Here is a 15,697-nt window from a genome sequence, read left to right as displayed (position 1 = left end):
ATAACAAAATGCCCATGAAGCATTTATAAGAACATACCCATTATTGACACATGACCGTATTACCAGTCCAGTTTTGACCAGTAATAATTGGGTAGTAGACCCATCAGAAAATTGCACCATTTTAGTGATACCTTCCTTTCCTTCCAGGGCCTGCTGTGGTTGAACGCTCTGTCCCTTTCCAGAGCTCTGACACCTTTGTGCAGACCTCTGAGTTCATGAGATGGGCTCTCACTCCCTACTTCTCTCCATGTATTAGCTGTTCCTGATAAGCCCTGGTTACCCTCCCAGACCTACAGTCCACTGTGCTTCAGGTCCCCAGACGTCAGGAAAACATATTGATGGGTTATTATCAACTGCTTAAAGCACCTCCACATTTCAGAAAACATTTCACACAGAAGAGTTCAGAATCCTGGGAATCAGTCTGCATTTTATTTTATAGTACATTCATATAAGTTCCTGCATTTCCAAGGTAACCAGGTCACATTCAGGTTAGCACTGCTGGTAACAAAATCATACAACTACCCTGGCTTCAAAAACAAGATAGGATGATGCACATTAATACCTCTTTCCCTTTAATACTGCAGAAGACAATACATCACAAAATAAAATCTCAAAAATCACATGCCTTTTACAATCCAGTGTGAAGGCATACTATTTATGTTAAAACTAGACCATGTGGAACATGAGAATAAAGAGTTTGAAAGCTCTCTAAAATTTCTCCCAATGCCATCTTTCGCTTCTAATGCCAGTTGGCACATTCAGCTTCAATGCCTTGGGAAGGGAGGGGCAGAGGAAAGCAGGGGGTCACAGAACTCCAAAACTCATGGTTTTCCAGGCTACTTCTATAGAGATTACTTAACCTAAAATTCTAAAGAGTTAATAAGCATGAGGGATGGTAATATAGGAAGCACCTGAAAAAAATTCCTCCAGTCACTGATGGGAAATTTAAGCTGTGAATTTTTGTGAATTTTCAATTTCACAGAAAGGAAAATCTGTATCACATCTAGTAATATGTTAAGTTCTGAAGGTAACATTTTCATTTTGTTGAATAAAAACCCTATGATCCATGTTCTAGTCTTGAACCAGGTCAGAGAAACACTGTAATCTCCATCTGTAATATTTCCTATAGGCCACCTAAGAGTGCAGCCACCCCAACCGTTGAAAATTTTGAGAAGTCAAACTGAGCTATAATAAAGACACAAACAAATCAGGTAGGAGAAAATTCAAAGATGTGAGAAAGCAAGAAGTTAGATTTGTTTGGGTCTTTTTCCTAGATTAAAAAAAAAATATCATTATAAAATGCTTTGGACCCTGGTCCAACACAGCTGGAATGATAAGTTATTTAAAATACAAGTCCCCATCCAGAAAGACAGTGTGCTTATGTAGCACCTTTCTCTTAGAAGTTCAATGTGCTTTAGGTATGATTATCAATTAATTGCATAATTACATTATTCAGAATATACTCCGACTTACTGCTAACTCCAGTGACTAAAGAGCCCCTGCCACTTGCTGCCAAGAAATTGAGTCCTGAACTTAGAAGGTTAGGAGTGAAATTGGTATGTGTATTTGTTGACCCCAAAAGAAATACCACCCCTTTTCAAGGCAGAAAAAAATGAGAGAAGAGGGAGTAAGACACTTCTTTAAAAAGCCACAAAACATCTTATGAAAAACCAGAGCCAGTGCATATTTTATAATACAACCCCTGAAAAAAGGCCCCCAGCAGCAGGGTGAGCAGAGGGAGCAGTGAAGATTTTGAAACCAGAGTGACTTGCAGTAACTGCCTAACAATAAATTCACAGAGTAAAACGCAGAATAGTCGACATATAACCAAGGTTTATGTTGTATCTAGAAATATGTTTTATGCTTTAAAAAAAATTGCAATGCACTCCAAAAATTTTTTTCTGATAATTCATGTACAACAGAAGGCACTGTTATCCGCATAAATCCATTGATTCTGCATGGCAAAAACCTGAGACGTGCAAGTCGATCCAATCCTCTAAAACGACCTTGGGCATTCAGCCTTTGGAACACATGGTTTGTCCTTTTCAGTTCAATGATTGTTTTTCTTTCATTTCATACTTACAGTAGCTGTTTAAAATATATATTTCAAGGTGACAAAGGTCAAAGGGGAAAGAGTAGATAAAAATGCTGCCTAATGCCAGATGGTAGCTGGTACAGCAGGAGGGCCCTGAAAGCAGCCCCCTCATTTCATCCCCTTGACCCTCACACTCCTTTTGTGAAATAAAATGCAGTGATGACAATTGGTCAGCTGATGTTCTTTCCTTCAGTTGTTGCTGGGCACAGTCCCAAAGTTAAATGCAGAGAGGACTCCTTTGTTTTCAAAGGTGAAGCCTCCCTGTTGTTCAATCTTCTTCTTTGCTTCTAGCATTTTTCAAAAGAAAAGGGGAGAAGAAAAAAAAAAGAATGCTTAAGGTGACAAAGTTGGAGATGACTCAAAGGAGCCAGATTGTTTATATGCTTAGAACTGTGAAAGAATGTGACTCGTAGTGTTATTCTGCCAAAGAAGAACTAAGAATAACAGACCCATGTCAATAAGGTGGTATGTTCACTATTATTGGAATATCTGCAAAAAAACGAGTAAAAACAAAACACATCTCAGCATTGGATTCTACTTCACTGTCTCTACTGCTGAAAGGGGGCCCAGATTTCTCATATCAGGAGGGCTGATTGAGAATCTGCACAGAACTGAAGATCTAAGTCCAAGCAGAAGAACCAGCATTCTAAACTCTAGATGTCTAGTTTGCAATGTTTCCTACTAAAATTTTTTTGTAACTACAAAATCGTTTCCAACGACAATCTACAAGTAACTATAATAATCAACATAAAATAATTCCTCCAGCTTAAAAACTGAAAATTAACAACAAGAAACAATGTCAAATAAAACCCAACAATGAGAAATGGAGGGCATTCCATTTGCAGGAATACAAGCTCCTAGGAAGAATTCATCAAGTGCCTTTGGCCCACGGCTGAAATGTTTAGGGGAGTGATCCAGCTGATTAAGTTTCCCTCGGCAAGACTTATCCCAACCCTTACTTTGTACCTTTACTTCCAACATACAATATGAATGTGAATGAGAACACCACTAGGAGATACATATTAATGTGCAGGTTTTTGCAAAGTTAAAACATCATGAGTGATTAAAACAATCATACAATAATGATAATTCCTTCTTATCTTAAAGGGTGAGTCTCTAACAATTTTAAAAACAGTGTTTAGGTGCCACCTGGCTCATCAAATAAGGCTGACTGTTGGCACTGTGACACATGCACTCCACTCTGGAGGTTACTCTGGCTGACCTGCCACCGTCCGTCGGTGCTCTGCCAGTGTGTACACCTCCTGCAGTGCCGTCCTCTGATCCTCGCTGAGTGGTGCCATCAGCAGCTGGTACCAGGCAGCATCTCGACTCTGCACAGCTGTTGCAATTGGGAAGGAAAAGACAGGAGGGTACAGTGACTATTAATTTAGAGAACAAGTAGTAGTAACATGATCAAATTACAAAGAAATTATCCCAGACAGTAACAAAGAGTACAGTACTACAACACACACAAGGTAATGAAACTTATGCCAACAAAGGATTATTTCTGAGTACCCACTTCGTACCCAGCTATGTGGGATATCAAAGGAAGGTAACAATATTGCAAATCTCTAGTCTGCCTAGTTCTCTGTCTCCTTTGCTGTCTTCTATGGATGTTCTCTAAAATCCAGAACACCTGTACTCACTCATTACCATTTTCCTCTGGAATTTTCATACTACCTGCAGCTTCAGCATTGCTACCACCCCAAGGACTCAAATCTGTACCTCTAGCAAAAATCTTCCCCTAAGCCTCCTGGACTGTTCCATTTGAATAGCTCATCTCAAACTCAACACAACTAAAACCAAATGTAACAATTTCCTCCCAAACCTTCTCTCTCTCCATTTATCTCACCAGTTCTATTAGTCTCCCAGTCAACTACTGTCCATCTTTAACATCTCTGAGCATGCCCTCTCCACACCCAAAGCTCTGCTTCTTTCTTACTGTCTTTCATCTATATGCTGCTTTCCATCAAATGTCACCCTCCCCATTCCAGGTCTCTATACATCTAAATTAATAAAGTGATCTCCTAACATTTGGCTCCCACATCTAGTCCTTTCCAGTTTTTTCTGCATATAATCCATCACCGGATAACTCCCCTGAAGTGAATTACCACATCTACAAGGTCACCGCCTCAGAACACAACTTTCAACACTACTCCAATGGGCAACGGGATGGACCACCTCAGTCCAGAATTCAAGGCCACTATAGCCCAGTCCAACTTTATTCCTTCAGTATTTAAGCAGTGGCCGCTACATGCTGGTTTAAAGCTGCTTGTCACTTGAGAAGCATCTTTAAAAATACATCTCCTGAGATCCTACTCAAGACCTAAAAGCTTTCTTGGTGATTATGACACACCCATGTCTGGAACTACACTAGGGCACACCTTCCATATTTCCATCTCCACGTTTATGCTGTTATATTTGCCATGCTTTGGAATATAGTTTCCTGTGCTCTCTGCCTCCAATTCCTGTGAATTTCAATAAACACATCTAGGCAGTTTTTTCTTCATTAATGTTATTTGTAGCAACACTACAAAATTGTTACTAATATTGCCTTATTAGTAACAACATTTACACATAAGGATGTTCATTTTAATAACCCTCATAATGGTAAAAACATTGGAAACAATCTTAAATGTCCCACAGTGGAACTAAATTACAATATAACTATGGAAATACTATGTAACCATAAAACAAATAATCTATATTAATGAGATTTAAAATAATTTATTTGATTAATAATTTTCTAAATAGCCTCATTGGCTTGCTTTTATTCTGTAAATTTTCCATTTCCATTTTTCTACTAGGTTACTGGTCTTATGCATTTGAGGATGGCCTCTGTACACTGTGTACATTATGCCTATTATGCATATGTGGCAAATATTTTCTCCCCCCAATCATTTATGAGTCCTGTAACTGTAATTAAACTGTCCTTTGTTGTAAAAAATTGGCAAATTACTTACATAGTAAAAAGTCACTGTCTTATGCTAGCAATTGCATTCTACAGATTGTGAATAACTAATAGGTTGTTAGCTACAATTTTTAAGCAACACATGCCTGAAGCACTTCATTCTTTGCTATAAAAATGCTTGCCCATTTATGCCTAAAGGATGAACAATATACACAGATACTCCATATATTACTTTTGCAAGGATAACCTACAGGCTCACCCTGCTACTTCTCAATGATGAAAGTTGCTAGGATTGGGGGATAGGTGTTCATTATTTTAATTTCTATCATTTCATATATGTTTGTTTGGGGATTTCTATCATAAGGAATAAACAAAAAATTTTTTCAAAGAATCTAGACCAATCTTGGGCAGATATCAAAACAGGAAGAAACGAAGAAAGTTTAGAAAAAAAAAAATCAGAAGATGTGGCGAATAAAGACATACTTATCAGAGCTTGTGTAAAAAACTGATATTCATCCACACTATTGTCAAGGTCAAGTGGAGTACTGAACCCCTCAAGCGCGGTTTCTTCCAATACTTCTTCATCCCAATCATCATCTTCCTCCTCCTCATCTTCGCCTCTTCCATTATTTGATTGCATCGCTTGAGCAGTTACATTCGTCTCCTCTTCATCACTTGAAATCTCCTCTGTGAACCCATTAATTATTTTAAAAAAATCAAAACACATATGGACAAAATATAAAATTTCACGACAAAAACCAAAGACTATAAAACTACACTCTGGAAAGGAAAAAAATCTTCCACAAAATTTTAATAAAAATAAATCTTATCTCTGGTGTAAAGAGGAGAATCAAAAAATAAAAATAAAACATAAAATAAATAAACCTTATCTTTACTGTAGAGTTTGCTAAGTTGAGAATGTCCTTATCCTCCTCACTGAAAACAAGTTCCCTAAACCTGCTATCCAGATGAACATTACTACTGTTAGGCTATGCATGTTCACTAATACAAGAATATTATTCAATTGCAGATTTCAAAATTACCTTTGTTTAAAAGAAAAGTGACTGTACAATCTGTGCATGTGTTTTAAACAATGGCTTCCTATTGAGAATTCAGTCCCCTTAATTAACTGAGTTGATTATAAACTGCTTAGAAATGCCCAAATGAGATCATTGCTGCTAGCAGAAACAGTAAAAATACAGATCCAGCCATCCTACTTCAGGGTATATATCTAAAATATTTGAAATCAGTATGTAGAACAGATGTCAGCAGCCCTGTGTTCACTGCAGCATTATCAGCATTATTCACAATAGCCAAGTTACAGAATCAACCTAAGTCAACAACAGATGAATAAAGAAAATGTGGATTCTTTAAAATGAAACACTATTCAGCTTTTAAAAAGGTAATTCTGTCATTTCCAACAACATGGATGAACTTGGACATTATGATAAGCAAAATAAGCCAGGCACAGAAAGACACATACTGCCTGTTCTCACTTATACATAGAATCTAAAACAATCAAACTCATAGAAGTAGAAAGTAGAATGGTGGCTACCAGAGGCTGGAGGTGGTGGGAATGAGGGAATGTTAGTAAAAGGGTACAAAGTCTCAGACAGGAAGAATTAGGGTTTTGTTTTGTTTTGTTTTGTTTTTGGTATCTATTGTACAGCATGGTGAATAGAGTTAATAGCATACCGTACATTTCAAAATTGGCAAGACTGTAAATTCCAAATGTTCCCACCATTAAAAAGGGTATTTAAGGTGATGGATATATTAGTTTGATTTAATCATTCCACATTATATTCACAAATCATAACATCACTTTGTGCTCCACAAATATATAATTTGATAATTTATAATAAAAAGAAATAGCAAAAATGTAAAGAAAAATAGTTAGCTACATGTGGCTTGAAAAGTTAAAAACTTGAACTACATTATGTATCACCATGGATTCTGTATCTATTTTCAGTATCAATCTGTTCCTAGCAGTTAGATTGTAACTGAAATACTGGAACAGGAAGGCAGAACAAAAATCAAGATAAGAGAGAAATCCTGGAGTAAACCCAAACCAGGTAATATTAACCTAAAACTAGTTCTATTATACACATCATACTGAAGCAGGTAGATTTAGGAATAAGGCACTTAACCATAGTTTGGACCAAATACACGAAAAAATGCATGGCAAATTATAACTATTAATACAAAAAGACTGAGAAACACCTCCACGAGTTAATCATTCCATACTTTAGTAGGAAATACAAGAAAGTCTGGGATATTACTAGAAAATTTTCCCTCAAGCCATATAGTATAAGCCAATAAAGAGTTACCAAAACAAGAAATTAGAGATAACACACCTGAAAAAATAAAAGAATTCTACAACTGCTGACACAGTTAGCTAAAAACAAAACAAAACTCACACATGCAACACTTCTAATAAAGAAGCATTTCTTCAAAAGACCTACATAGATTTTAGAAAAACAAATTAGAAGGTGTATTTTTGTGCTGGGGAGTGGAGAAAGGGTAGTTTATAATCCCTGGTATACGAACAAACTGGGATGATGCCAGTTAAAAGTGTTTTAAATCTATACATCCTAAAATCACAGAATTCAGCATCAAAAATAGAGCTATATGTGTACCAGGAAGAGTTCTGATCTTTCTCAGCTAATGAGGTCTCTGTTTTTAACCAGGAGAGGAAAAATTCCACCTGGAATTGGAGAATGCTACTTCCTACTCTCTAGCAAGTAGCTCTGCAATCTCATCATTAAACAAAACAAATGTCTAATATTCAACTCTAACGATCTTACTCTGATTCTCAATTAAGTAAATCCACTTCATTTAGGTACTTTCCCTTAATTTATATTTAAATCACAAATATATCTCTCAAATATAATGTTGATAATGAGTCACCTAAGAACTGTTACAAAAAAGAAAAAAAAAGGCACTCTACTAATCTGTGGTACTAACACTTCAGCTCTTAATCTAATGATTCATTTAACTCATGGCTGCTGTCTTGATGAGGCTGTTAGCACAAACAAGAACATTAGATACTAGATTGCTAACTTTTAGTCAAGACCATTTGATTGTTATAAATGTGTTTCCTAAAGTGTAACAATATCTATTAGGCTCCATAAAAAAAAAAATCACTGAGTACATTTGGTGTCAGAAGGTGCACAAATCTAAACTTATATCACATGATACAATTAATAGCAAGTCAACCAAGCCCAAATTATTTGTTATATGTGCAGCAGACCGAAGAATGTAAATCTGTTTAATGTCTCCATATAGAATAGTATTCAAATAAAGTGCATACACAAATCAAAATCAATTGCAACATTCATTTCAATTAGAAGACTTTACCATTTTCTTCCATATCAGCTTTCTCTGCTTTTGAACGATCTTCCCGGTTTACCAGTTGTCTAGTAGCACAGACCTGCTTTAGGCCAAGGAAAAGGAAAAGAATTGAGGGAACAATCTGTCCCACCACAGCATCTACTGCAGGAGGTCGATTCTGCAATTCCAGAAGGATACTCAGTCCTATTATACACATCTTCCGGTCATGATGCCTGCAAATTTTGAAGAAAAAAAAAAATGTAGACATGAGAAGCGGAATAAAGAACAAATTCTGGAGAAACTCCAAAAAGAAATGTCCAAGGCATACTCTAAGGTTCATCTGTTGGTATTATACAGAAACATTCCCCATTTTGTACTGTATGAAATCCTATGTAAATCAAATTTTGTAAACCAATTATTTTCAAAGACCTATTGGGAGTCTGCAATTAACATGGTGAATCTTGCCACAATATCAATTTATAATTAATATAAATGTTATATATGGGCCTCGGCATAAGGAGTTTTAATAAAGCAGAAATACCTATATTTGACAGCATAAAAGTCCTATACAATGGGGGCAGGGGGAATGAAGAGTTTCTTAGACTCTTCCAACATTAGATTGATCTACAAAGTTTCTCAGCACACATAATCTACCCAAACCCTAAGAGGTGAAAGATGGTTCAAAAACTCAGCATCTAGTAAGATAGTAAGCTGAACTTAATGTAAGTAGTCTACTAAAGTCCTATGCTGTAAAAATAGCATACGAAAAAAATAAGGATAAGGAAAATTCAGAAAGAAAAAAAGTTTGAACAGTAAACATTAAAAATTTTCTACTAAATGTTTCCTCTAAGTTGTTTAAAACTAAAAAATTAACAATTAAAAGATAACACTGGCAAAACATTCTTAAAATTGTGTGAATAAAAAATTCACTTGCAGTGATTCAATTTGTTTAAAGTGAGAATAATATAACAAATCCAATAATGAATATTCTACAGGCTTCTGTTATTCTTCATTATTTGCATTTCTTGATTGATTCAAGTCACTAATGCCCAAGTACTATGCTATAACAGAACTGTACTTGACCTGAAGACCTTCTCATCCATGCAGCCCCTAAATACGGACTACATGGATCACAGCAGAAAAGATGATTATCAAGCAGGGCTCTAAAGAATCCGAGGAAGCACAACCCAAGGACTCCCAGTCTACACAGTAGCAGGGAAATTGCTTCCAGTGCTAATAAAGACATAAGAGGACCAACTGCTTAACTTTAAATGACCAAATCTCTATTCCCTAAATCTTTCTCAGAGATAACTTTAAGAACAATTTCTTTGAAAGTATGTTCTTCCTTTCAAGGTTTTAATAAAAAATCTCAATCAGGGATAAATTCCAGTGTCCTGCAAGTAGAAAAATTAGAACACGCATAGCAGCTTGTAAATATGTTCCCCCATTCCTATCGCCCCATCCTAATCCAGGCCTCCATCTTCTCCTGCCTATGGCAGCAATGTCTTAACTACTTTGGGGAGTCTGTTCCTCTCAGGAAATTTTTCTAAATGATCTCTCACAAAACAACACTATTCATTTCCAGTTAAATATTAGTGTTTTAAAACAAATTAGACAGCTAGCTCAATTTCTAGCATAACACAATCACTAATCTATGTTGGGTGACCTGAGGTGGGCACATAACACTAGTTGGAATCTCACTCTTCCTATTTTTTTTGAGACGGAGTCTTGCTCTGTCACCCAGGCTGGAGTGCAGCGGCGTGATCTTGGCTCACTGCAAGCTCTGCTTCCCGGGTTCACGCCATTCTCCTGCCTCAGCCTCCCAAGTAACTGGGACTATAAGCACGCACCCGCCACCATGCCCAGCTAATTTTTTTGTTGTTGTTGTATTTTTTTAGTAGAGACGGTGTTTCACCGTGTTAGCCAGGATGGTCTCGATCTCCTGACCTCGTGATCCACCCACTTCGGCCTCCCAAAGTGCTGGGATTACAGGCGTGAGCCACTGTGCCCGGCCTCACTCTTCCTATTTTTGACAATTACGAGAGTGCTTCACATAAAACCAAATTCTCCTACTGGCACAGCACCTGAGATACAAATAACAAGCCTTCTGACCCCACTTTTGAGAACAGGCATCCTTGAGATCTGCAAAGAGTTAAACATTCTGTGACATTACATTATATCTTTGCCAGAGGGGTACCTTCCTTAGAAATCCGACTCCATTTAGAATGTTTTTACCCACTGACACTTAATCATGGAACCCAGACATACAATTAATTCTTGTTGCCTAGAGATACAATGATACACTCGTGTTTTAAAAAAAAAAAAAAAAGGGCAGGACAGGGCTACATCTAATTTTCAGAGCCTGCATTCTTTCCACTAGATTACCCTGCTGAAATGCATTCTTAATCCTCTAAAAATTAAATATTGATAATACACTAAAAATAATTCCTAAGACATGAAAATTATCTCTGTACATGCTACTATATGCAAATATTAAAAAGCAAACTTTCCAGAAACAGAAAAGAAGTGTAAAACCCAAAAGACACATACCCAAGAAAACAATCTGTATCATTCATCCATTGATTTATAAACTGTACAGTGATAGGTCCAGGGTTGTGAGGCAACTGAATTCGTTCTAAAGTATGTAGCAGCAAATCAGGGTTGTAGTACAAGGCAGCAATTGCAACCTGAAGACACATGGTACGAAGCTCACTAGTTTTGACCCCTCGAGTTAATCTCTCCAAAACAAGTTCAACGAAGAGTGGAATGCACTAGAAGACAAAAAGAAAAAGAGAGTCAACCACACAGATAGCCCAAGTAACTTTTATAGAAAGCTGTATATTGGCAGAGTGTTCTCAATAAATAAGACAGTCTTAATGGCAATGAGACTTTTGACTAAATCATTTTAGAGTTATTTAAAATATTTATAAAAACCTAGAGAGACTAACTAGACAAAAACAAGTCCTATAGCAGTGCCAGAAAATCTCCTTCCTTCTTAAGTAAATTAAAGTCAGCTGAAGATTGTCCTGTAAGAGTCCACGCTCAAATGGTGTCAATCATCCCTATGTGGACACAGCCACTTGCACATCTAAGGTGAAATCATTGCATGCCATTTTCTTTGACAAATTAAATTGGAAAGAAATAAATGGGACTGAAAATAATTATGATGTAATCAGATTGTTTTTGAGAAAGAAAATTCCTGTTGGTATAAGATGAAAAAGGCTGAAGAAAAAATGGTGGAGCCTGAACATTAAAATAATACCTGAGTCCAATTCTAAGGTGCAATATTGATGAACTAATTTTACTAGAACTATTTCCCAATAGATACTTTCAGTTAAAGGGGATGAGCTGAAATGATTTGTATAAAATAAAATCTGAGGTCTTACTATAAGCCCCTTTTTAAAATAAACTTTTAAAAAAAAATCAAGGTTTTGTGTAGAAATTTAAGAGTTATATTTATTATTTTCTTTTTAGTAAGCCAAACTGCATATATATCTGGGTCAGCAGACTATTAGTCTGGTTTAGGATAACATATTGAATCAAAATACATGACTACACATACTTTTAAGACTATAAAGCTCTTTATAAAGATGAGATAACTAGTTTAACTCTACGTCTACTTATGCTGATACAACATATTCTGTGTTCTAATTTGAGATAACACATACAAGCTATGTTAAAAATTATTACCATGGTCAAATAATTAGTTGTGGATAAATGCAGCCACAAGAAAATATAAATTAAGTGTGAAAAGCTCTTTTCAAGATGTTTTAAAACTAAAGTTTCAAAATCACAGCTGGATGGGAAAAATAAGTTCTGGTGTTCTATAGCACTATGAGATGACTATAGTTAACAGTAATGCATAGTTTCAAATAGCTAGGAGGAGGACATTGAATGTTCCCAACACAAAGAAATGATACATGTTTGAGACAATGGATATGCTAATTACCCTGATCAGATCACTGCACATTGTATCAAAACATCACTATGTATTCTATAAACATACAATTGTGTCAATTTAAATAAATAGAAAATAAAGTTTCATTTTAACAAATATTTACTATTATACACAAAGCCATAAGAACAAAAAGGAATTGTGAAGTTTTAGAACTAGTAAAAGAATTCCATTATATTAAAACAAAATCGATTATGGAGGCTGGTTGGACAACTATGTAAATGCACAATTAGAGCACTGTGCAGCTGCAGAAGGAATGCAGAATATCTCTATATGCTACTATGAAGTGATCTGCAGGATATGTTACTTAGTGTAGAAGGCAACACAGAAAATGTATAGTATGCTACCGTTTACCTAAGAAGGCAAGGCGAGAATATCTATTTTTTGTTTTTGTTTTGTTTTTTAATGAAAGGATGAACTAAAACTAGGGAAAGAAACAGAGGAGAAGAAGGGTAGACGAATAGGGTGGAAGCTGGATTTCTCTGAATATACCTTGTCTTATAAATTAGACCTTAGAACTGTGTCTATGCTTTACATATCTGTTACCAAAAAATTAAGCTATTTCTTTTTTTGTTTGTTTTGGAGACAAAGTCTTGCTAGAGTGCAAGGCTAGAGTGCAAAGTAAGCTATTTCTAAAAATTAAGATAAAATGAAATAAGTGAATCAACCAAATGAGGATTATTTTAATAACTTTAAATTTTAATTATTTGACTGTATTTTCATTGTATATTACTAGTGTATGAACATAGCTTAGAGATAAAAAGAACTACTAAAAAAACAAACAATAGTAACCCTTTCTTGGTAACAAAGTTGGTATAATTAGTCTGAGAGTAAATGTATCCATTAGTGGGATAAAGCAAGCAAGTAATTAAGATGAGAACCAGAATTTTTGGTGTGGGAGATATAGAACAGTATCAAGTAGGTTAAGGATAAAGAATGTAGTCATGAATTTGAATTAGAAACATCTGTGTGTGGCCGGGCACGGTGGTTCACAACTGTAATCCCAGCACTTTGGGAGGCTGAGGCGGGAGGATCACCCAAGGTCAGGAGTTTGAGACCTGCCTGGCCAACATGGTGAAACCCCATCTCTACTAAAAATATAAAACTTAGCCGGGTGGGGTGGCAGGCGTCTGTAATCCCAGCTACTCGGGAGGCTGAGGCAGGAGAATCACTTGAACCCAGGAGGCAGAGGTTGCAGTGCGCCGAGATCACACCATTTGCACTCCACTCCAGCCTGGAGTACAAGAGCAAGACTTCATCTCAAAAAAAAAAAAAAAAAAAAAATCTGTGTGTATTAGAGTATTAGAGACATAAAGATGGAAACAATAGACACAGGGACTCCAAAGAGGTAAAGGAGAGAGTGAGAGAGGGTTAAAAAATGACCTGTTGGGTACTGTGTTCACTATCTGGGCAACAGGTTCAACAGAAATCCAAACTTCAGCATCACACAATATATCCAGATAACAAACCTGCACATGTACCCCCCACATCTAAAATTAAAAAAAAAAAAAGAATTATCTGTGTACATTAATACTTTATTGACTAAAAAAGCCAAACAACATATTTCTTGGCTCTATTTTGTAGAAACACGGACCAATCCAATATCAATTAATATATATATATAGTGATATATTAGTTATATACATTAATATGCATTAGTATATATGTAGCTAATTATCAACTTATTAATATGACATAAATAGTATATATTATATGCATATTATATATACACACACATATATTATACATATGTATATTTTAGATATATATGTATAGCAATGAATATCCCCTGTGCCCAGCTTGTAGTCTTGAATACCATTTCCCAGGCTAGGACAAGACATCTATAAGATAAGCCTGGAATATCTAGTCATACCAAGACAGCAAGGAAACTACCAAAGACTATTAAAATCAGGTTAAAAGGGCTCTTAAGACAAATTTAAGAGGCTCCCACTGGACAAAAATGAAACTATGTATACTTAAAATACACTGAAACATAAAGAGTAAATTTGGATCTATACATTCATAAGGATACTAAATATTTTTAAAAACCAAACAACTAATAGAACATTTTACTGATCATCTTTGGAGAATGCTAGGTAAGAAACTTATCTTGAATAATGGTAAATAAAGGGAAATACTCAAGCTGTTTCTCAGAGTAACCTGATAATTTATGAGAAAACATCTCTCTTTATAGGAATATTTCAGCTAATAAAGAAGAAATGACAGAATTAGAAGATGACCATCAGCAAAACCAACATCATGAGAGACCACCAGACATACTGTGCCTCCGAGTAAAATTACACAGCATCACCCATGAAGTACATGAGCTGAGACTGCACCATCAACACTAAACGTAATCACCAATTTACAGGAAATTTAGAGAAATGGAATGCCAATCAACACAGTCCTTCAGCTGTACTTTAGTGCACTGTAATGGTAACCTCACTAACGTAGCGATCACCTTGTGTCCTTAACTTTCTGATACACAAATTCTTGAACACTGCTATGGTCTCGATATAGTTTGTCCTCCCGAAACTCATGTTGAAATTTGATCCCCAATGTGGCAGGTTTTGGGAAGTGGGGCCTAGTGGGAAGTGTTTGAGTCATGGTAGTGGTCGACCCCTCATGAATGCCTTGGGGCCATTCTCCTGTTCTGATGTAATGAGCGAGTTCTCACTATCATTCTGGCACAACTGAATTACTTTTTGTGGGAAAGAACTAGTTCCCATGACAGTAGGTTGTTATAAAGCAAGGTCACCCCTGGGTTTTGCCCCTTCGCATGTATCCACTTCCCCTTTGACCTTCCACCACATTGTGATACAGCACAGGCCGTATCTTGCCAGCTTCTGGCATACAGAATGGATTCTAAAGGATTCTAAAGTCTTTGGCGTGGATTTATTCTATAGCCTTCTGAACCTCTCCCCAACCTATGTTTCCATTATTAAATCCTATTGCTCAGAACCCTCCAAAATCCAGTAAACAGAACTAAATCCTTCTTTAGCCCCGCTCATGTCTTGTGCTTCACTACCTTCTTATTTTGTTAACATCACAATTTTTCACCTCCACTATAACACCTAAAAAGTACATAATAACAAAGGGGGAAAAGAGCCTTCACCTGTCAGGGACAGGTGGTAGTTCACACCTGTAATCCCAGAACGTTGGGAAGCTGAGGCAGGATCACTTGAAGCCAGGAGTTAGAGAGCGGCCTAAACCACACAGTGAGACCCCATCTCTACAAAAAATGTGAAAATGAGCTGGGCTTGGTGGCATATGCCTGCAGTCAGTCCTAGCTACTCAGGAAGTAAGATAGGAGTAGCCTGGGCCCAGGAATTTGAGGTTACAGTGAGATATGATTGCACCATTGCACTTCAGCCTAGGCAACAGAGTGAGATCCAATCTCCATAAA

At 36.4% G+C, this 15,697-nt stretch overlaps 1 protein-coding gene across 1 annotated transcript in view; it reads right to left on the bottom strand.

Annotated features, from left to right (window-relative positions):
- Window positions 1–400: 400 nt before the first annotated feature.
- The window catches only part of IPO8 (importin 8), a 66,982-nt gene continuing 51,685 nt past the window's right edge, over window positions 401–15,697 (bottom strand). Inside the window, exons 20-24 of the mRNA XM_011934144.1 lie at window positions 10,887–11,107; window positions 8,364–8,569; window positions 5,490–5,693; window positions 3,318–3,434; window positions 401–2,382 (exon numbers count right to left, since the gene is read on the bottom strand). Of these exons, the coding sequence (XP_011789534.1) occupies window positions 2,285–2,382; window positions 3,318–3,434; window positions 5,490–5,693; window positions 8,364–8,569; window positions 10,887–11,107 (846 nt within the window). The 3' untranslated portion in view covers window positions 401–2,284. The remainder of the gene's footprint in view (window positions 2,383–3,317; window positions 3,435–5,489; window positions 5,694–8,363; window positions 8,570–10,886; window positions 11,108–15,697) is intronic.

The sequence above is a fragment of the Colobus angolensis genome, unplaced genomic scaffold (genome assembly GCF_000951035.1).
Source record: "Colobus angolensis palliatus isolate OR3802 unplaced genomic scaffold, Cang.pa_1.0 Scaffold131, whole genome shotgun sequence".
Classification (NCBI taxonomy): Eukaryota; Metazoa; Chordata; class Mammalia; order Primates; family Cercopithecidae; genus Colobus; species Colobus angolensis.
Note: the sequence above shows the minus strand (reverse complement) of the source record. Positions and strands in the feature narration are given on the sequence as shown.